Source organism: Dasypus novemcinctus, chromosome 1 (genome assembly GCF_030445035.2).
Source record: "Dasypus novemcinctus isolate mDasNov1 chromosome 1, mDasNov1.1.hap2, whole genome shotgun sequence".
Classification (NCBI taxonomy): domain Eukaryota; kingdom Metazoa; phylum Chordata; class Mammalia; order Cingulata; family Dasypodidae; genus Dasypus; species Dasypus novemcinctus.
The window spans coordinates 68787854-68810761 of NC_080673.1; the positions used below are offsets into that span (position 1 = coordinate 68787854).

The 22908-nt window shown below is 39.1% G+C and overlaps 1 protein-coding gene across 1 annotated transcript in view; it reads right to left on the reverse strand.

The window, feature by feature from the left end:
* INTU (inturned planar cell polarity protein) overlaps nucleotides 1-22908 on the reverse strand; it is a 122954-nt gene that overhangs the window by 95553 nt on the left and 4493 nt on the right. Inside the window, exon 2 of the mRNA XM_058292844.2 lies at nucleotides 16-554. Coding sequence (XP_058148827.1) covers nucleotides 16-554 — 539 coding nt within the window. The remainder of the gene's footprint in view (nucleotides 1-15; nucleotides 555-22908) is intronic.

Below are 22908 nucleotides of genomic sequence, written 5' to 3' on the forward strand. Positions count from 1 at the left end.
AGCAGCAACACTTACCAATTAATACCTGACCACTTTTCAGAGCAGATCCTCCTGGCAGCAAGCCATGGACCACAAGCCTCTCTCCACCTCCCTGTTTTCCAGTTCTTCTCCAGTTCCACTTGGTCTGATGGATAATCCCAATTAGTACTTCCAGAAGCTTGAATGGCTCTTTGGCTTTGGTGACAGTCAGCTTTTTGGGGTTAACATAAATATTCACATCTTTGTATCGCTGCTGAACAATGATTCCGGTTTTCTGATGGGACTGATGCTTCAGAATGGATACTGGCCCGTTGTCACTGCCATTTTTTTTATTATAGCGCTTGGGTAAAAGTCTTTTACTTTTCAAAATTTTGGTAAAGCGCTTGAGTTTGGGTTCATATTTTTTCCCTTCTTTGTAATCATCATCTTCAATAATAATCTCATTTTCACTGAACCTAACGTGATTCACTGTAGGTGTCTCAGGAAGGACACTTTCTTCTTCACTCTCACTCAATTCCAAATAAAAGAGCTCTCCATTTTTCTGCACACTGTCCAACCATTCAGGCTCAAGGTCACTATGAAAGAGAGAAAAGATCATCTGAAGGGCAGCCCAAGGTAAGAAAAACAGTTATGTCTTCCTGGGAGGGAGGCATGAATTTGGGAGGGGTGAAAGTTGTTTATTTCAAAGACAATTTACTATTTCTATTTTATTATAAATATAAGCCTAATTTCCTGAAGGTTTTTTGCAGAGCCTTGAAGAATGGGTGTTGGGGAAGACATACCACAAAGGTATAATTACAGAAATGAAACAAATAAAGAGATGGCACTCTTCTAGAATCTGAAGTTGTTGTTGTGTGTGTGTGCTATTGTGCACTTTAGACAATTTCAGTGCACGATAATTTAAGTTAGCAGTTCATTATGGAATTATAGCCACAGAAGCAAGCCATTTGGAAGCTGTACATGAAAACATCCTATTTACATAGAAATTATTCTGCAATCATAGAAATTATCATGCTAAAATAAAAGCCAAGGCCTACTGGCTTTATTAGTCTTTGTTTATACAATAAATACATTTTCAAACAAGAAAATGTCACTTCACCATGAACCAAAATCTTTGCTGAAAACAACCAACTTATAATTATAGCTAATCATGATCTACAGCCTTTAATTTCAGTAAAATTCCTTATGAATAACTGTAGTAGGAAAAGTAAACCATGTTATATAATTCATCACATGATTGTAAAAAATCTTTTACCTAGAAATAAGCCATGAAAAATCAAACTTTTTGCTATTGAAATGATTGAAAGAGCATTAAAGAACAAAAATATGCATCTTCTGGTAAGAAATCTAATTATGAACTCTACTCTGTTCAATGTTATGAACAGTTTATCTTTCAAACTACCATTCTATAAAACAAGAAAAACTGGTTACAGTGGAAAAACTAACATCTGGAAAGAGTCTTTTCAGAAACATGAGCTGTAATATCCTGGCATGAAAGAACATAATTTGTGTTCTAATCATTCAATCAGATAGAAGACATGACTATGTTTATTAGCAACTCGGTTTGTTTAGCTTAAAAGTCAAATGTCTCTCTCTAAAATACTATGAAAATTAGCTCAAAAACTGCCCTAGTCTATTACTCAACTCTGAACCTAATCATTTCCCTGGTCTGTGGATGTTCTCAGCAGAATTTTCAACTACATACAAATGGTTTAAAAAAGAAAAAGCACAACCAGCCCAAAATACTAAAATAATATTTCTTTGGCGTTTGTTGGTCCCCGGTTTTGGCATCATTTCAGGCACTCAGCACCACTTACTACAGGTTATTAAGCATAATCAGTTTTTTTCAACCATACCCATTTGCACCCACATGAATAAATATTTAATAACTGCAGTTCTATTCTGAAAATAGTCTAAAAGTCTGTGTGCTCCTATAAAAATTTTGGCATAATTTAAAATGGCACAATGTAAATATCATAAACACTGCAGAAATTATACATTAATTATTTATCAAGATCTATATCAATTTTAACACTGAATGAAATTTATCTGCTTTATCTCTCTCACCCTTGTAATCTGGTATATTATTTGAATCAGAGATATGTGATTCCAAAGAAACATTTTTTCCCACACTGCTATGAATGAAGAGTTAATTTCTAAAATTTAACATGAAACCACTTTTTGGTTAGGATTCATGAGGGGGGGCAGTGGAGAAGGCTGGGGGAGAGACAAAGGTGGTGGAATTTAATTGTCAAGCAAATAAACAGTACTATGCATAGTGGTTAAGCACCAGAGTTACAATGAGGAAAATGGTGGTTCCTGCCCTTGTCTGGTGAGGGAGAGAAACCAAGAAGGAATTCATGACATGACAAGTGGTGAGTGCAAGAGAGAAGCATGTTGGAGGGGTGCCTATCTTAGCCTAGGGCTGACAGTAAGGTTAGGGAAGGCCTTCTGGTAAAGGAGACTCCAGAACTGAGTTCTAAAAGGACAAGTAGCTGGGGTGAAAGAGGGGATAGGGGAATGAGAGATGATGAATGGGAAGAGAAGATAATTATGAGTAGAAGCAATAGGATAAGCAAAGGCCTTGAGAGACAGACTCTATGAACTACTTCAAAAGCTACAGTCTGCAGTTTCCAGAGCAATGTAGGAGATGGGGAATGCAGAAGTAGTAGTCAAGCCCTGATTTTGTAAGGTCTTTTAGACAGGGCAAGGGGTTTAGACTTTGTACTGTAAATAATGGGATATAATTAAAGAATTTTAGGTAGAGTTTACATGTTAGATATTCCTATATAGCAAGGGAATGGGAGATGATAAGTGACTAAAATTAAGCAATGGCAAAAGAGATGGAAAGTAGGAAAAACATTGGAATAGTGCTTGAAAATCACTAAAACTTTACTTGACTAGGTGAGAAGGTGAGAGAGGAGTTAATGTTGACCAGATTTCTAACTGGTGAACTATATTTTCTCTCATGTTTTAATGCATACACACATACAGATTCATTTTACATGAATGCTTATCTCTCGCTGAAATAAACTATGTTAAAATCTATGTTCTTATGATTGTTTAAAAAGACATTTTTTCTCATTGTTTTTTTGCAGAAATGGAGAATAAAATTTTAAAAAGAAGAAGAAATTAAAAAAAGGGGAGGGCAGATCCAAGATGACAGAGTAGAGTGGTAGGGTGCACTCATCCTCCAGAAGTGGCAGGAAGACAGGCAGACTTGCCAGCATGGCGGAAGTCGCATGGGGGTTGCAGGGGGAGGGCTGCATGAGTGGCCCTGCCAGTCATGGGGGAAGCATGCGGGAAGCCCATGTGGGTGCCCCAGGCAGTTGTGGGGGCATCAGTAGGGAAGGCCCCTGAAGGTAGTGGACCTGCCAGGTATAGGGTGAGTGGTGAGGGGAATGCAATGGGCAGCCTGTGAGGACAGCTTTACTAGGTCAGGAGAGTGGCATGGGAGGTCTCACTGGGCACATATGTGTGCAGGAGGAAGTCAGACAGTGGTGCTTGGATTCCAGTGGGCAGGCGACTACAGTACAACATCAAGGAAGGAAAAGAATGGAGAGATTGAGAGAGGCAGCCTCAAAGGAAAAGGCTCTTTGGAACTGGTCTGCACCCCCTTTGTGGATCTCTGGCCTAGTTACGATCAGTTAAACACAGGTAATTAAAAATGTGGGAAAGATTAAAATATTTATAAATAAACAGAACCAGAGAGAATTCGTCAGCAAGAGGTACATCCTACAGGAAATACTAAAGGGAGTTAGTTCTATAGGATGAAAGGAAAAAACAAGTGAGAACGGTTTGGATAAGACTGTAGACATAAAAATTATTAGGAAGGATACATAAAAGGGTAAAAAGAGACAAAAATAAAACATGAAATATAAAAACCTAAGGATAAAATAGTTGAACTACTGCCTTTACAGTAATAACATTGAATGTTAATGGATTAAACTCCCTAATTAAGAGGCAAAGATTGGCAGAATGGATAAAAGTGTATGATACATCTATATGTTGTCTACAAGAGAATTACCTTAGACCCCAGGACACAAATAGGGTGAAGTAAAAGGCTGGAAGATGATACTCCATGCAAACAATGATGACAACAAAAAAAGATCTAGGGTAGCTATACTAATACCAGACAAAACAGACGCTAAATGAAAAACTGTTATAAGAGACAAAGAAGGACATTATATTTTAATAACAGGCTCAATCAACCAAGAAGAAAAAACAATAATAAATATTTATGCACCTAACCACGGTGTCCCAAAATACATGAGGCAAACACTGGCAAAACTAAGGGAAGAAGGAAGTGGATGTGGCTCAGGCTATTGAGTTCCCATCTACCACATGGGAGGTCCGTGGTTCAGTCCTAGTAAGCTGGAGTGATGGGCAAATGCAGCAAGACGATGCAACAAGACGATGCAATAAGAGAAACAAGAAGAAAAAAAATGAGAGACACAACAAAAGCAGGGAATGAAGGCAGTTCAAGCAATAGGAGCCTCCTTCCCACATTGGTGGTCCCAGGTTCGGTTCCTGGTGCCTCCTAAAGACACAGCACAAGCAAGTGCAAATAATAAGGGGGGGGGGAATAAATAAAAAAATAAATATTAAAAAAAAAAACAAAAGGAAGAAATAGACACCTCTACAAGAATAGTGAGAGACTTCAATATACCACTCTCAGTAATAGAATATCTAGACAGAGGATCAATAAGGAAAGAGAGATATTGTATAATATGATAAATGAATATATGATACACAGATCACTGCACCCCAAATCAGCAGGATATATATTATTCTCAAGTGTTTGTGGATCATTCTCCAGAACAGACAATATGTTAGGTCACAGAACAAGTCTCAATGAATAAAGAAAGATTGAAATAATACAGAACACTTTCTCTGACCACATTGAAAAGAAGCTGGAAATCAATTAAGGGCAGAGAATAGGAAAATTCACAAATATATGGAAGTTAAACAAAAACTCTTAAATTAATGAGTCAAAAAAAAAAAATTGGCAAGATAAATCAGTACAGATCTCGAGGCAAATGAAAACAAATCATATAAAAACTTATGGGATGGGACACCCAGCAAGATAGCAGTGGAGTAAGGAGCTCCTAGAGTCAGCTCCTGCTACAGGGCAGTTAGGAAATACCCAGAGCTATCCAGAGCTAGCTGAAGCACCTGTTTGGGAGTTCCAAGAGACCAGAAGAGCATCCTGCCACGTCCTTGAAGGAATGGAAGGAGGAGATTGCCCATCTGCAGAGAAGAGTCCTAAGTAGAGTGCTCTATGCCACAGAGGCCAGTGTCCATCCTCCACTGGAGGTACAAGCTGCCTCGGGAGCTGTTCCATGGCTAGAATTGAAAGATCCAGTTCCCAAAAATGCGGGAAGAAGAGACAGTTGGGACCCAACTTCAGCTACTGATGAGTAAATTCAGTGGGCTAAAGTATAATCCTGAGAACAGCTAATGTTTGAGCCTGTCCAAGCCAGAAAGAGGCTGGAAGCTACCATCTTAACTCCACACCAGGCAAAAGGGGAAATGGGGAGGACTGAAAATCCCAGTGATCGTGGGGACCAGCTTCTTTCCCTCCAGACTGGATTGCAGCTCTAGCCTTGGCCCCAGCCCTACATCTTGCAGGGAGGAAGCTGGGGAGCCTGCACCAGCCTCTCTGGGAAATTACTGACCAGGTCATGGAGGCCGGTGATTATCCTACTCTGGCAGCACAAGCCACCCCAGTAGCTATTCTGAGTCTGGATTTGGAAGCTCCATTTCCCAAAACAAGGAAGGAGGAGATAGTTGGCTGCCGATTTCGGTTCCTGATTGGTAGACTCGGCTGGTTAAGATATAACTGTGGGAACAGCTAGGGTGTGAATCTGCCAGAGTAGGAAAGAGGATGCTGCCTGCCATTTTGACTCTGCCCCCAGCCTGAGGGGAAGCCAGGCTGACTGAAAATCACAGTGATGGTAGGGACCAGTTTTGTTCACCCAAATTGGCCTATAGCCCTAGACAAGGATTCAGCCCCACCTCTGGCAGGGAGGAGGCTGGAGAGCCCTGCACCAGCCTATCCATGTAACTGCAGGTACCTCTGGCTGGCACAGACTGAAAACCAGAAGTCTTTCAGGGCAACTGTGGTCATCTTGGACCCACACAGCATAGATTGTTGCCACACCTGCAGCCCCATCCCTGCTCCAGGCAGGGGAGGGAGGGACGTGAAGCTTTATCAGTCTCTCTGGGCAACAACAGTCTAGGCCTGCACGACTTGGATTATTCCACACAGATGTGGCTCTGTCCCTACCCCTGCCAAAGGAGAAAGTTGGGAGAAGCTTTATTGGTCCCTGGCGTAATGAGGACAGCTTGAGCCTACACTGCTTATAGCACCAACTACAACCTTGGCTCCTACTGCACAACCAGCAAGAGAAAGTGCAGAAAGTCCTAAACTAAAGAGAAAAACTGCACCCAGAATAAATACTCTAGTAATCCAGATGCCAAGGCACCAACAAAAAATTACAGTCCTCATCAAGAAATAGGAAGATAAGGCCCAGTTAAAGGAACCAGTTAAGTCTCCAGATGACATAAAGGAGTTGAGACAACTAATCATAGATGTTCAAACAAATCTCTTTAATAAATTCAATGAGATGGCTAAAGAGACTAAGGATATTAAGAAACACTGGATAAGCACAAAGAAGAATTTGAAAGCACACATAGAAAAATAGCAGATCTTATGGGTATGAAAGGGGCAATAAATGATATTTTAAAAATAATGGGATCATATAATTGCAGATTTGAGGAGGCAGAAGAAAGGATTGGTGAGCTGAAGAAATGGCCTCTGAAAGTGAACATGCAAAAGAACAGAAGAAGAAAAGAATGGAAAACATAGAACAAGGTCTCAGGGAACTAAATGACAGCAAAAGGTGTGCAAACATATGTGTCATGGGTGTTCCAGAAGGAGAAGAGAAGGGAAAAGGGGCAGAAGGAATATTTGAAGAAATAATGGTGGAAAATTTCCCAACTCAATTGAAGGCCATAGATATCCATGTCCAAGAAGCACAATGTACTCCCATCTGAAAAAATCCTAATAGACCAACTCCGAGACACATACTCATCAGAATGTCAAATGCCAAAGATAAAGAGAAAATTCTGAGAACAGCAAGAGAAAAGCAATGCATAACATATAAGGGATATCTAATAAGATAAATGCTAATATCTCACCAGAAACCATGGAGGCAAGAAGACAGTGGTCTGATATATTTAAGATGCTACAAGAGAAAAACTTCCAGCCAGGAATCACATATCCAGCAAGACTGTCTTTCAAAAATGAGGGCGAGATTAGAATACTCACAGGTAAACAGAAACTGAGAGAATTTCTAAGCAAAAGATCAGATTTTCAGGAAATACTAGAGGGTGTGCTCGATCTGAAAAGAAAAGACAGGAGAAAGAGGCCTGGAAGAGAGTCTAGAAATGAAGATTATACCAATGAAAGTAATTAAAAGTGTCAAAAGAGTGGTGAAAATAAAATATGACAGATAAAACTCAAATAGTCAGGAATAAACTTAACCAACGATGTAGAGCACTTTTATTCAGAAAATTGCAACCCAATGTTAAAAGAAATCAAAAAAGGCCTAAATAAGTGGAAGAACATTGTATGCTCATGGATTAGAAGACTAAATAGCATTAAAATGTCAATTCTACTCAATTTCATATACAGATTCAATAAAATCCGATAAAAATTCTACGAGCATTAAAAAAAATTGAAATCACAATCATCAAATTTATTTGGAAGGGTAAGGGGTCCTGAATAGCCAGAAACATCATAAAAAGGAAAAGTGAACCCTCATATCCAGACTCTAAATCATATTACCTAGCTGTAGTGGTAAAAATAGCATGGGACTGGCATAAAGACAGACTCATAGATGAATGGAACCAAACTGATGGTTCAGAAACAGACCCTCACATGTACGGTCAAGTGATTTTTGACTAGCCTGTCAAACTCACATAGTTTGGGTAGAACAGTCCATTCAACAAATGGTGGACCTAGTGGTAGGTGGTGGATTCTTAAAGAAGATAAGAGGAGGACTGAGATGGACTACTGATGTTTAATGTATGTAGAAGTTTTAATTAGCTTTACTGTAACTTTCATGCTAATGTGCTGGAGGTGCAGTTAATGTTGGGGTTTAAGATATATTTAGGGGATTTGAATCTCTGGACTGACAATGTGATAGCCAGATCCTGAGCCTCAACAGACTCCAGCACCTACAATCTGATTTATTGGACTTACCACACTCAGCTAAGATGGAGGTGAAGAAGGACAACCACCACACCATGGAGCCTAGAGTGATTACAACTGAAAATGGGAGGATTGCATCCAGCATCCAGGTGGAATCTGAGCCTCCTCTTGACATAAAGGTGCAATGGACACAACCAATCCAGTGTCCACATAGAAGAGGTGGCATTGGATTGGGAAAAGTGGACATAATGGACAAAGGGTATGGGGAAAGGCAGGAAGAGATGAGAGGTGGAGGCGTCTTCGGGACATGGAGCTGCCCTGGATGGTGCTTCAGAGGTAATCACCGGACATTGTAAATCCTCACAGGGCCTACATGATGGAATAGAGGAGAGTATGGGCCATGATGTGAACCAATGTATATGAGGTGCAGAGGTGCCCAAAGATGTACTTACCAAATCCAATGGATGTGTCATGATGATGGGAACGAGTGTTGTTGGGGGGGGGGAGAGGGGGGGGTGGGGGGGTGGGGTTGAATGGGACCTCACATATATATTTTTAATGTAATATTATTACAAAGTCAATAAAAAATTAAAAAATTAAAAAAAAAATAATTAGCTTTACTGTAAAAGTCTGGAAATGTATAGAGTGGATGGTAACATACAGTGAGTAACAGCTACGTTATAAATGGGGATGTGGCTGAAAATGGTAGTCTAGGTATGTAAATGCCAATTGACAGAATGTTAGAGAATATACTAGGAACTGAACAGCACAGTAAACCAAGAGATGGATGAGAATTGTGGTTGATGGTACAGATGCAAGACTGTCCTTTGTGAGCTACAGCAAAGGTACATCACTACTGCAGGGTGCTGGGAATGTAGAAAAGCATGTGAAAAATACAGGTGGAGTGGCCTATGTGTGGTTAGCAGTAATAATATAATATAATTGCATCTATGTGAAAGATATACTGTGTTGGTAAGGAGGCAGTGTGGAAAATGTGAGCCAAATGTACACTTTGGACATGATAAGAATCAGATGATATTATCTTATCTGGTGCAAATGTTCCATTGCAGTGTGTTGTGGTGTGCTAATGGAGGGGTGTTGTTTTCGAATTCTGCATATGTCCATGATTGTTTTATAAGTTTACAACTTCTGTCATAAAAAATATATTTAAAAAATAATAATAGGGTGGGTTGGGGGAAAAACACACCAAATGTAAGATAAGGGCTATGATGAGTAATAAGATTTTGACAATATTCTTTCATAATTTGTAATAAACATCTCACGACAATGCAAGGTGTTGGCAGAGGGTCAATGTATGGGTCCCCTGTATGATGCTATGCATGTTTGCTTTACAAGTTCACAACTCTTACTAGATACTTAATTGTGTATGTATATTCATATATAAATGACATAAAAATAATAATACGGTTGCTTGGGGAAAATACTTTGGTTAGTAGTAATATATTCACAATGCTCTTTAATCATTAGTTAAAAAGGTTTAATAACAATGCAAGTTATTGGTAGTAGGGTGAGTTATGAGAGTCTTGTATGATGTTATATATGTTTGTTTTGTAAGTCCAATACTATTATAATACACTTATTGTTTATGTATGTTTATGTATGAGTGATATACTTCAATAAATTAATTTAAAAAAACTTATGGGATGCAGGGGAATGGAAGTGGTTTAAATGGTTGAGTGCCCACCTCCCACATGGGAGGTCCTGGGTTTGGTTCTGGTGCCATTTGAAAAAACAAAAACAAACAGCAAGCAAAACAAACAGCAACAACAAAAAACCAACTCAGAGAAGCTGATGTGGCTCAGTGGTTGAGTGCCAGCTTCCCACATATGAGGTCCCAGGTTCAATCCCTGACCCCCGGTACCTCAAAACAAAGAAACAAACAAACAAACAAAACTTATGGGCTGTAGCAAAGGCAGTTAAAATAAGGAAAATTTATACCCATAAATGCCTACATTAAAAAAAAAGAACTAAAATCAGAGACATAACTGCACATCTGTAGGACCCAGAAACAGAAAAGGAAAACTAATTCCAGAAAAGAAGAAGGAACAAAATAACAAAGATTAGAACAGAAATAAATGGAGTTGAAAATTTAAAAAAAAGAGAATAAACAAAAAGATTAAAAGAGAGAGGGGACATCATCACAGACTCCACAGATATAAAAAGGATCATAAGAGGATACTATGAACAGCTGTATTCCTATAATTTAAAATAATTTAGAAGAAATGGATAAGTTCTTAAAAACACATGAACAATCTACACTGACTCTTGAAATAGAAGACCTCAACAGACCAATCACAAGTAAATAGATTGAATCAGTCATCAAAAACCTCCCAAAAAAGAAGGGCCCAGGATCAGGATGTTATAGACCAGCAATATCGACCAACTCAGACTCTGAATAAAGTTCCAATTGACAGCTTTATTAGCTGCGTGGCGACTGCCCCATCCTACACAAAGGAGAGAGCAGCCCCGGGTGGCGGGGGGGCGGGGGGGGGGGGGGAGTTTGCTTATATAGGCCTTTAGGTTCAGGGCGGGGGTGGGGGGGTGGGGGGGCAATAGCTCAGCAAGCAAGCACGTACAGAAGCAGATGTTTGCAGTTAATTAAGTGCTGGGGATTCTATCAGGGGAGACAAGCAGTTGGGGAGTTCTTGTTATTTACAAGGGTCTGGGTCAGGTTGGTCTTTTGGCAGGGGCTGACAAGACTTTCTATAGGAGGAGGCTTTCAGATAAGGTTTTACAGTCGAGCAAGCTTGTTACAGAAGCGAGATATATGCGGTTAGGGGCTGTGGAATTTTTCTCTCTGGTGGGGTGGTCACAGGCTCCTACTTCTCCACAAGATGGCTTCACAGATTAATTCTACCAATCATTCAAAGATTAATACTGATCCTGCCCAAACTCTTCAAAAAAACTGAAGAAGAAATGTTACATGACTCTTTCTATGAAGCCAACATCAACCTAATATCAAAGCCAGATAATGATGCTATAAGAAAAGAAAATTACAGACCAATCTCTAATGAATTTAAATGTAAAATTCCCCAACAAAATAATGGCAAACAGACTCCAACAATGCACCATGATCAGGGTTTTTATCCCAGGTATGCAAGGGTGGTTCAAGACAAGAAAATCAATTAATGTAATATACCTCATTAACAAAATTGAGGGACAAAAAGCTCATGATCATCTGATGTAGAAAAGGCATTTGACAAAATTCAGCATCCTCTCGATAAAAACATTCATAATACAGGAAAAGAAGGAAACTTCCTTAACACGATAAAGGGTATATAGGAAAAACCCACAGCTAACATCATACTCAGTGGTGAAAGACTGAAATCTTTCCCTCTAAGATCTAGAACAAGATTAGTATGCCCACTGGTATTCAAAACTGTGTAAGAAGTTCTTCTACAACAGTTAGGCAAGAAAAATAAAAGGGATCCAAATCAGAAGAGAAGAAGTAAAACATTCATTATTTACAGATGACATAGTCCCATATAATCTACCATAAAGCTACTAGAGCGAATAAAACAAGTTTAGCAAAGTGGCAGGACACAAGATGAATATGCAAAAATTAGTAGTGTTTCTATATACCAGTAATGCTCAAGGTGAGGAGGAATTCAAGAAAAAAATTCCATTTACAATAGCAGCTAAAAAATCAAATATCTAGGAATATATTTAACCAAGGATGTAAATGACCTATACACAGAACACTACACGACATTGCTAAATGAAATGAAAACAGACCTAAATAAATGGAAGGACATTCCACTTTAATGGAATGGAAGACTAAATATTGTTAAGACGTCATATTCTACCTAAATTGATACACAGATTAAACACAATCCCAAAAAAACTCCATTAGCCCTTTTTTTGCAGAAATGGAAAAGCCAAATTATCAAATTTATTTGCAAGGGAAAGGGTCTCTGAACAGTGAACATCTTGAAAAACAATGAAGTTGGAGTCACACTACCTGACTTTAAAACATATTAAAAAGCTACAATGGTCAAAACATCATGGTACTGGCAAAAAGACAAATATATTGACTAATGGACTTGAGTAGAGAGTTCAGAAATAGACCCACAGTCTACGGCCAACTAATATTTGACAAACCTGCCAAGTCCACTCAACTGGGACAGAGCAGTCTCTTCAACAAATGGAGTTGGGAGAACAGGATATACATATTCAAAAGAATAAAAGAGCATCCCTATCTCACACTCTAAACAAAACTTAACTCAGGATGGATCAAAGATCTAAATATAAGAACGAGGACCGTAAAACTCAGAAGAAAATGTAGGGAAGCATCTTTGAGATCTTGTGGTAGGCAACAATTTCATCAATTTTACACACAAAGCACAAGCAACAAAAGAAAAAATAGATAAATGGGACCTCCTCAAAATTAAAAACTTTTGTGTTTCAAAGGACATTGTCAAGGAAATGAAATGGCAACCTACTGAATGGGAGAACATATTTGGAAACTACATATCTGAAAAGGGTTTTAATATGTAGCGTATAAAAAGAGACCGTACAACTCAACCATAAAAAGACAAAGAACCCAAATAAAAAATGGGCAAAGGACTTGAATAGACAGTTTTCCAAAGAGGAGATACAAATGGCTAAAAAGCCCATGAAAAGATATTCAACATCACTAGCTGTCAGGGGAATGCAAATCAAAACCACAATGAGCTGTCATTTCACACCTACTAGACTGGTCGCTATTTTTTTTTAAATCCAGAAAACTACAAGTGTTAAAAATGATATGGAGAATTAGGAACACTCATTAACTGCTGGTGGGAATGTAGAGTAGTGCAGCTGTTGTGGAAGACAGCGTTTCAGTTCCTTAGGAAGCTAAACAGAGAATTGCCAATTGATCCAGCAATCTACTAGGTATATACCCAGCAGAATTGAAAGTAGGGACATGAACAAATATACCTAAACCAATGTTCATAGTGACATTATTCACAATTGCAAAAGGATGGGAGCAATGCAAATGACCATCAACAAATGAATGGATAAACAAAATGCGGCATATACATACAATAGAATATTCATTAAATGTACAAAGGAATGAAATACTGATGCATACAACAACATGGATCAACCTTGAGGACATTTTACACACAATTAAAAATTCCTGAGAGGCCTTTGTTTCAGTTTGCAAAAGGGCTGCTAATGCAAAGTACCAGAAATGGGTTTGCTTTTATAAAGGGGATTTATTTGGAGTAAAAGCTTACAGTTCCAAGGCTGTGAAAAGTTCAATTCAAGGTACCATTGGAGGTGCTTTCTCACCAAAGTCAGCCGCCATGTGGTGAAGCAAGGTAGTCACTGATCTCTGCCAAGGTCTCTGCCTTTCCGCAGCTGTAGGCAAACCTGGCATAGGGTTTGTTTCTTATTGGGTCTCCTTTCTTAGTCTTGGCAATTCCATTTTCTTCCTGAGTTGTGCAAATTATCAGGCATATGACTCTTTCTCCCTGGGCCTCAGTTTGTTGAGCCTCTCAGGGTATTCTCTCTTTGCAGCTCAGTTATGGGCAAAACTGGAATCCTTTTTCTCACATTGCAGGACCAAATATGGTGGCTTCCTTTATCTGTACCTGCATTTTTATCAGACCCAGCAAATGGATGGAGACTCAACCTGAGTCAAACCTCATTGACAAGGGCCAATTGAAAGGGTCTCAATGTAATAGAAAAATAAAGGAAAAAAAAAAAAAAAAGAAGGGTCTCACCCACAGGAATGGATTAGTTCACAAACATAATCTTTCTCTTTTTGGGATTCATAAAATAATTTCAAATTGTCACAAGTTTCAACAACAAATTGGAGGAGGCAGAAAAAGGAATCAGTGAATATGAAAATAAGACAACCGAAATCATCCAGTCTGAGGAGGAGTGGAGAATAAAGAAACATGAACAGAGCCTGAGGCACCTGTTGGACACTATCAAGCATACCAATTTATGTATTGTGGGACTCCCAGAAGGGGAAGAGAGAGAGAGATAGGGGCAGAGAGAAAATTTTTAAAAGAATTTGCTGAAAACTTCCCCAATATAAGGAAAGGCATGAATACAGAAATCCAAAATGCTTAATGAACTACAAACAGGATAAACTCAAGTAGAGCTACACCACAACATATCATAATCAAACTGTGGAATGCCGAAGATAAAGAATTCTGAAAGCCACAAGAGATAAGTCATGTATCACATACAAGGGAGCCTCAAGAACATCAAGTGCTAATTTATTATCAGACACCATAGAGTCATGATGGCAGTGGGATGAAATATTTAAAGTGCTGAAAGTAAAAAATTACCAACCAAGAATTCAATATCTAGCACAACTGTTTTTCAAAAATTAGGGAGAGATTAAGACTCTTTCACATAAACAAAAGTTGAGGGTGTTCATCACTACTAGACTGGCCCTAAAAGAGATGGTAAAGAGAGTACAGGTTGAAAGTAAAGGACACTAGACAACAGATTTAAGATGCATGAAAAATTAAGGATCTTGGTAAAGGTAAGAAATAAGTACTATTGTATTTTTGTTTTGTAGCTCCACTCTTTACTTCCTACAGAATCTAAATGATAAAGCATTAAATACAGGACAAATCAGTGGTTTCTGGACTTATAATGTATAAACATGCTATTTGAAATAAGAACTACATCAAGGTAGGGGAGACAGACAGGTATGGGAACTTAGTTTGTGTATATAATTGAAATTAGTTGGTATCTAAGAAAATTAGAGAGTTACAGATTTAGGATGTTAAATCTAAGCCTCTTGGTAACTACATAGAAAATACTGGAGAATATGCAAGCTCATAGGGACAGAAATTAGAATATAGGTTGCCAGGGGTGGCAAGCAAGGGGAATGAGGAGTTAATACACAGTAGGTGTAGGGTTTCTATTTGGGGAGATGGTAAAGTTTAAGTAATGGAAGGTGGTGAGGGTACCACAATATTGTGAATGTGAACAACCGATCGAATGCTATGCTTATAAGGGGTTCAAAAAGGGAAATTTACGTAGTATTTATGTTCCCACAATTTAAAAAAAAAGAAAAGAGCAACTAAAGAGAAAGTGACAATTAAACACAATACATTATCTTGGACTGGATCTAATAAAGGAGGAGAAAGTATTTTTTTAAAAAAGGACATTATTTGGACATATGAAAATACTGGAATATAGACTGCAAAGTTTATAGCAATGTTAAATTTCTTGAACTTGATAACTACACTTAAGGTGGTTATATAAGTGACTACCCTTTTTCTTAGGAAATGTACATGGTAGCATTAAGTGTACAAGAAGCATGATGTATACAACTTACACTCAAGTATTCAGAAAATGGACTAATAAATTAGACAGGCAGACAGAGAGAAGGATGGAAAGGCAGAATGATACGGCAAATGTGGCAAAATGTTAACATTGATGCATCTGGGTATCTGGAAGGGTAGTTGTATGTTGGAGGTCTCAGTATGGGATTTGTATTATTTTTGTTACTATCCTGCAGGCTTGAAAGTATTCAAAATAAGTTAAAAAATAAAAAAGTTCATTAAAATAGACCCTAAATTTATTTTATAAAAGTGTATTACGTTATAGTGAGTAGCAACTGGTTTATAAATGGGATTGTGCCTGGTGGCTGAAAAAGGTAGTCTGGGGAAATAGATGTCAACAGAAAGAAAGCTAAAGAATAATCTAGGGACTGAATAACGCGATGAACCCAGAGGCAGTTGAGAATTGTGGTTAAAGGTACAAATGCAAGAGAGTCCTTCTGTGAGCTAGAGCAGATGTACATCACTATTGCAGGGTGATAGGAATATGGAGAAGCATGGGAAAACTACAATTGGTGTGACCTATAGACTGTGGTTAACAGCAGTACTGAAATATTCTTGCATCAATGCCAAAGCTGTATTGTGTTGATAACGGAGGTGCATGGAAAAAGTGTGCCAAATGTATGCTATGGACCATGATTGTTGGAAACAGTCTGATGATACTGTCTCATAATTAGTAACAAATGTTCCACCAGTGTGTGGAGTTGTATGGGAAATTTATGATTGTTTTGCAAGTTCACAATATCGGTAACAAAAATAGATAAAAAAAAATAGTATGGGTTGGGGGAGAAATACACCAAATGGTAGCATAAAGACTACAGTTGGGGGAAACGGACTTTGGCCCAGTGGTTAGGGCGTCCGTCTACCATATGGGAGGTCCGCGGTTCAAACCCCGGGCCTCCTTGACCCGTGTGGAGCTGGCCATGCGCAGTGCTGATGCGCGCAAGGAGTGCCCTGCCACACAAGGGTGTCCCCCGCGTGGGGGAGCCCCACACGCAAGGAGTGCGCCCATGAGGAAAGCCGCCCAGCGTGAAAAGAAAGAGCAGCCTGCCCAAGAATGGCGCCGCCCACACTTCCCGTGCCGCTGACGACAACAGAAGCGGACAAAGAAACAAGACGCAGCAAATAGACACCAAGAACAGACAACCAGGGGAGGGGGGGGATTAAATAAATAAATAAAATCTTTAAATAAAATAAAAGACAAAAATAAATTAAAAAAAAAAAAAAAAAAAGACTACAGTTGGTAGTAATATTTAGACGATGCTCTTGTGTAGTTTGTAACAAATGTTTCATTCACAAGAATGCAAAGAGTTGGTGGAGGGGTGATGCATGAGACCCCTGTGTGATGTTATATGGTTGTTTTGTAAGTTCATAATCTTTACTATACACTTACTGTTTATGCATGTTCATGTATGAATGATATACTTCAATAAAAAATTAAAAACAAAAAAATAAGTGTATGAATTTTAAAAAAATTATTTTGAAATTTTTATTTATTTCTCTCCCCTCCCCCCCCACCCTGGTTGTCTGTTCTCTGTGTCTATTTGCTGCGTGTTCTTCTTTGTCTGCTTCTATTGTTGTCAGCGGCTCAGGAATCTGTGTTTATTTTTTTGTTGTTGTTGTGTCATCTTTGTTGTGTCAGCTCTCTGTGTGTGCGGCACCGTTCTTAGGCAGGCTGCACTTTCACGCTGGGCAGCTCTCCTTATGGGGCGCACTCCTTGTGCGTGGGGCTCCCCTATGCGGGGGACACCCCTGCGTGGCACGGCACTCCTTGCGTGCATCAGCGCTGCGCGTGGGCCAGCTCCACACGGGTCAAGGAGGATCGGGGTTTGAACTGCGGACCTCCCATGTGGTAGACAGACGTCCTAACCACTGGGCCAAGTCTGCCGCCCTGAATTTTTTATCGATAGTCACATGCAGCAGTAACTGGTGTTCAGTTACAAAACATGCATGGAATAATGATAACTTCCAAAAGGAACATGCAGATAATTAATTAATTAGAACCCTGAAAACTCAGAATATTTTATACGGATCAGTATATGGTATAACTTCCTTAATACCCTTCACGTAGGGGATGAGAAACAATAGGCAATTCATATCTCTTTTCTTTGAAGGGAAAGATTAAGTTTGCATCCCTCTGCCTTTGATCAAAAAGTGGTCCTCCCTCTGCTGGGAAGATTGTCTTTTACAGTGCTGCCTTGAGCGTGGAAAAAGACAGCAGCCTATCTGGTCAGGTCAGCAAATTGACCCTCACATCCTACATATCAAAAAGGAACAGACAGGGAAGTGTACTTGGCCCAGTGGACAGGGCATCTGTCTACCACATGGGAGTTCTGCAGTTCAAACCCCGGGCCTCCTTGACCCGTGTGGAGCTGGCCCACGGGTGGTGCTGATGCACGCAGGGAGTACCGTGCCATGCAGGGGTGTCCCCCGCATAGGGGAGCCCCACGCGCAGGGAGTGCACCCTGTGGGGAGAGCCACTCAGCGTGAAAGAGAGTTCAGCCTGCCCAGGAATGGTGCCACACACAAAGAGAGCTGACACACAAGATGATGCAACAAAAAGAAACACAGATTCCCATGCCACTGACAACAACAGAAGCAGACAAAGAAGAACACACAGCAAATGGATGCAGAGAGCAGACAATGGGGAGATTGGGGGAGAGGGGAGAGGAGAGAAATAAATAAATAAATAAAGGAACAGACATAAAATCTCAATCCTGGTAGAATTCTAAATATAGACAAGCAAACCATTTTACAACACAGTTTAACTGAACTTTTACTAATAGGAGGATAAAGACATTAAAACATTTGGAGTAATCAGCTAATGACTAATGTAGAAAGTTTAATGATCATTTTGAAAAAAACTAAGTATTGATTTGTATATATGTATTCTGAATCACAATATACTTTAAGTACAGGTTTTCCTATCAAAAGTTCTCAGATTGCTCATTTCTTGGGTATTGATCATCTACTTTTAATGAATGTGAACAAAAGTCAATAAAAATATGTGATATAGGACAACCAGCAAGATGGTGGCAGAGTAAGGAGCTCTGAGAATCAGCTCATGCTACAGGGCAGTTAGTAATCATCCAGCAGTATCTAAAGCACCTGTTTAAGGGCTCCAGGAGACCAGAAGAGCATCCTGCAACATCCTTGAAAGAATAGAAGGAGCAGACTATCCATCTGCAAAGATGATTAGTTAGTAAACACACCATGCCACGGAGGCCAGTGTCCATATTCCACTAGTGGTGCAAGCTGCCTTGGGAGCTATTCCGTGGCTGGAATTGGAAGTTCCATTTCCCAAACACAGGGGCACCAAGAGAGGGCATCAACTTCAGGTACTGATTAGTAAATTCAGCAGGGTAAAGTATAATTTTAAGAACAGCTAAAGTTTGAACCCATGGCTCTTCTGTCCTTTTATTAAACCTATAATTAGTAGTAGAGTTGGAAGGTGTACATCCAAGAGACTTAAATCTTTGGGCTGTCCATGTGGCAACTGGGCCCTGAATTTCAACAGAGTTGCAACACCTACTCTGCAGTTCAATAGTCTCACCCAGAAAAACTAATAAGGAGGTAATACTGGATAATCACCATACCAAGGAACTGAGAGAGTCTATAACTGCAAGCAAGAAAGTCCCATCCATCAGCCATATGGGATCAAAGTTCCCTCCCAATAAGAGGTGGAGTGGACATCATCATCCCAGAATCCTCAGGAACAGGAAACGAACTACAGGCTACAGTCGACTTACTGGTATTCTATTATAGAATTATTGTGATTCTAACAATGGAAGAAATTATATCATTGAATGGAGGCAGGGCCACTGGGGGTTCTGAGGGAAGGAAGAGGGAAAAACAGGTGTAACACAAGGGCATTTTTGGGACTTGGGAATTGTCTTGAATGATTCTGCAATGACAGATACAGGCCATTATATATCTTGCCATAACCTACAGAAATGGATGGGAGAGAGTGTAAACTACAATGTAAACTGTAATTCATGATTACTGGCAATGCTCCAAAAGGTGTTCATCAATTGCAATGAACGTACCACACTAATGAGGGATATTGTTAATGTGGGAAAGTATGGGAGATGTGGGGAGCAGGGTATGTAGGAATCCCTTATATTTTTTATGTAACACTTACGTAATCTAAGCATCTTTTAAAAACTAAAACTTAAATTTTAAAATTTTAAAATGAAAAAACTAAGTAGATAAAGTTTGAATCTGTCCAAGTCAGAAAGAGGCCAGTAGGTGCAATTTTGACTCTGCCTCTGGAATGAAGGGAAACCAGACTGAATGAAAATCACAGTGATGGTAGGGACTGGCTTTTTCTACCCAGATCAGACTGCAGCCCTAGCCTAGGCTAGCCTTACCTCTGGCAAGGAGGAAGCTGGCGGGTCCTGCCCTAGCCTCTCCGGGTAACTGCAAGTACATTTGGCTGGCAGAGACTGTATAGTCTGAAGTCTACCAGGGCAACTGCAGTCATTTTGGAAACACATGGCATAGATTGCTGCCCATACCTGTAGCTCCATCCCCGTCCCAGGCAGGAGAGGAAGGGTGTGAAGCTTCATCAGTCTCTCCAGACAACAAGTCTAGGGCTGTACTACTTGGATTATTACTTACGGCTCTCATGGCTGTGGCTCTGACCCTACCCCTGGCAAAGAAGAAAGGTGGGAGAAGATTCATTGGTCCCTGGGGCAATAAGGGCAGCTTGAGCCTCTACAGCTTACAGCACCAACTACATCCTTGGCTCCTACTACACAACCAGTTAGGGAGAAAAGTCAAGAAAGCTCTAAACTAAAGAGAGAAACTACACTCTGAATAAACTCATTTAGTAAACCAGATGCCAAGACTACAACAAACTACAGTCCATACCAAGAAACAGGAAGATATGGCCCAGTTAAAGGAACAAGATAAGGCTCCAGATGATATAAAGGAGTTGAGACAACTAATCAATTCAATGAGATGGCTAAAGAGATTAAGGATATTAAGAAGACATTGGATGAGCACAAAGAAGTATATGAAAGCATACATAGAAAAATAACAGATCTTAAGGGAATGAAAGGTGCAATAAATGAAATTAAAAATTAAAAATACACTGAAATCATGTAACAGCAGATTTGAGAAAGTAGAAGAAAGGATTGGTAAGCTGGAAGAAAGGGCTTCCAAAAGCAAACATACAAAAGAACAAATGAAAAGAACGGAAAAAAATTTATTTCTTAGGGAAATAAATGACAGCAAAAGACGTGCAAACATACATGTCATGGGTCTCCCAGGAGAAGAGAAGGGAAAAGGGAAAGAAGGAATATTTGAAGAAATACTGATAGAAAATTTCCCAACCCTATTGAAGGACATATGTAACCTTGTCCAAAAAGGATAATGTACTGTCATCAGAATAAATCTGAACAGATCTACTCTGAAACACATACTAATCAGAATGTCAAGTGCCAAAGACAGAGAATTTTGAGAGCTGCAAGAGAAAAGCAATGTGTAACATATAAGGGACACCCAATAAGATTAAGCGCTGATTTCTCACCAGAAACCACGGAGGCAAGAAGACAGTCATATGATATATTCAAGGTACTGCAAAAGAAAATCTTCTAGCTAAGAATCTTATATCTGGCAAGATGGTCTTTCAAAAATGAGGATGAGTTTAGAATATTCACAAGTAAAAACTGAGAGAGTTTATAACAAAGACACTGACCTTGCAGGAAATGCTAAAGGGTGTCTACAGATAGAGAGGCTTGGAAGAGAATCTCAAAATGAGGATTATATTAGTAAAAGTAACTGAAAGTCGCAAAAGAGTGGTGAAAATAAAATATGACAAACAAAGCCCAAAGGTCAAAATGGCTGAAATAAGAACTGCCTTTACAATAATAATATTGAGTGTTAATAGATTAAACTCCCCAATCAAAAGACACAGACTGGCATAGGATAAGAAAATATGAGCCGTCTATATGTTGTCTGCAAGAGACCCATCTTAGATCTAAGGATACCAAAAGATTGAAAGGGAAAGGCTGGAAAAAGATATTCCACACATATAGTAACCAAAACAAACAAATAAACAAACAAACTGGAGAAGCTCTACTTATGTCAGATGAAATAGACTTTAAAAGACACTACTAATGTGCAATCTGAGGAGGAAGTCAGGTAAAAATTTCAATTCCAATAGCAACTGGAAGAATCAAATATTTAGGAATAAACTTAACCAAGGATGTAAAGCACTTGTATTCAGAAAACTACAATGCATTGTTAAAAGAAATTTAAAAAGACCTAAATAATTGGAAGAACATTCCATGCTCATGGATTGGAAGACTAAATATCATTAAGATGTCAATTCTACCCAAGTTGATATACAGATTCAATTGCATCCTGATAAAAATTCCACCAGCATTTAAAAAAAATAAATGGGAAACATAATGGTCAAATTTACTTGGAAGGATAAGGGGTCCCAAATAGCCAGAAAAATCTTAAAAAGGAAAAGCAAAGATGGAGGACTCTCACTTCCACACTTTAAATTATATTACCTAGCTACAGCAGTAAAAACAGCATGGTACTAGCATAAAGACAGATACATAGACCAAGGGAACCATACTGATGGTTCAGAAACAGATCCTCCCATCTATGATCAAGTGGTTTTTGACAAGTCTGTGAAACACACCCATCTAGTACAGAAGAGTTCATTCAACAAATGGTGCTGGGAGAACTGGATATCGATAGCCAAAAGAAAGAAAGAGAACCCCTATCTCACACATTATACAAAAATTAACTCAAAATGGATCAAAGACTTAAATATTAAAGTAAGAGCCATAAAACTCCAAGAAGAAAATGTAGGCAAACATCTTCATGATTTGGTGGTCAGCAGTGGATTCTTAAATAAGAGGAGGGCTGAGAAGGACTACGGTGTTTAATATATATAGTAGTTTTCATTAGCTTTACTGAAAAAGTGTGGAAATATAAGAGTTGATGGGAACACATTATAGTGAGTAACAGCTAGTTTATAAATGAGAATTTAGCTGGAAAGGGTAGTTTAGAGATGTAAATGTCATTTGAAAGAAAGCTAGAAAATAATCTAGAGACTGAATAACACAGTAAACCCAGAGTAGGTGAGAATTGTGGTTGATGCAAGAATGTCCTTTGTGAGCTAGAGCAGATGTATATCACTGTTGCAAGGTGGTGTGAATGTGGAGAAGCATGGGGAAAATACAACTGGAGTAACCTATGGACTATGGTTAACAGCAAAAATGTAATATTCATACATCTATGCCAAAGATGTACTATTGATAACGGGGGAGTATGGCAAAAGTGTGCCACATGTACACTATGGATCATGGTTAGTGATAACAATTTGATGATATTATCTCATAATCTGTAACAAATGTTCCACCACAGTGTGGT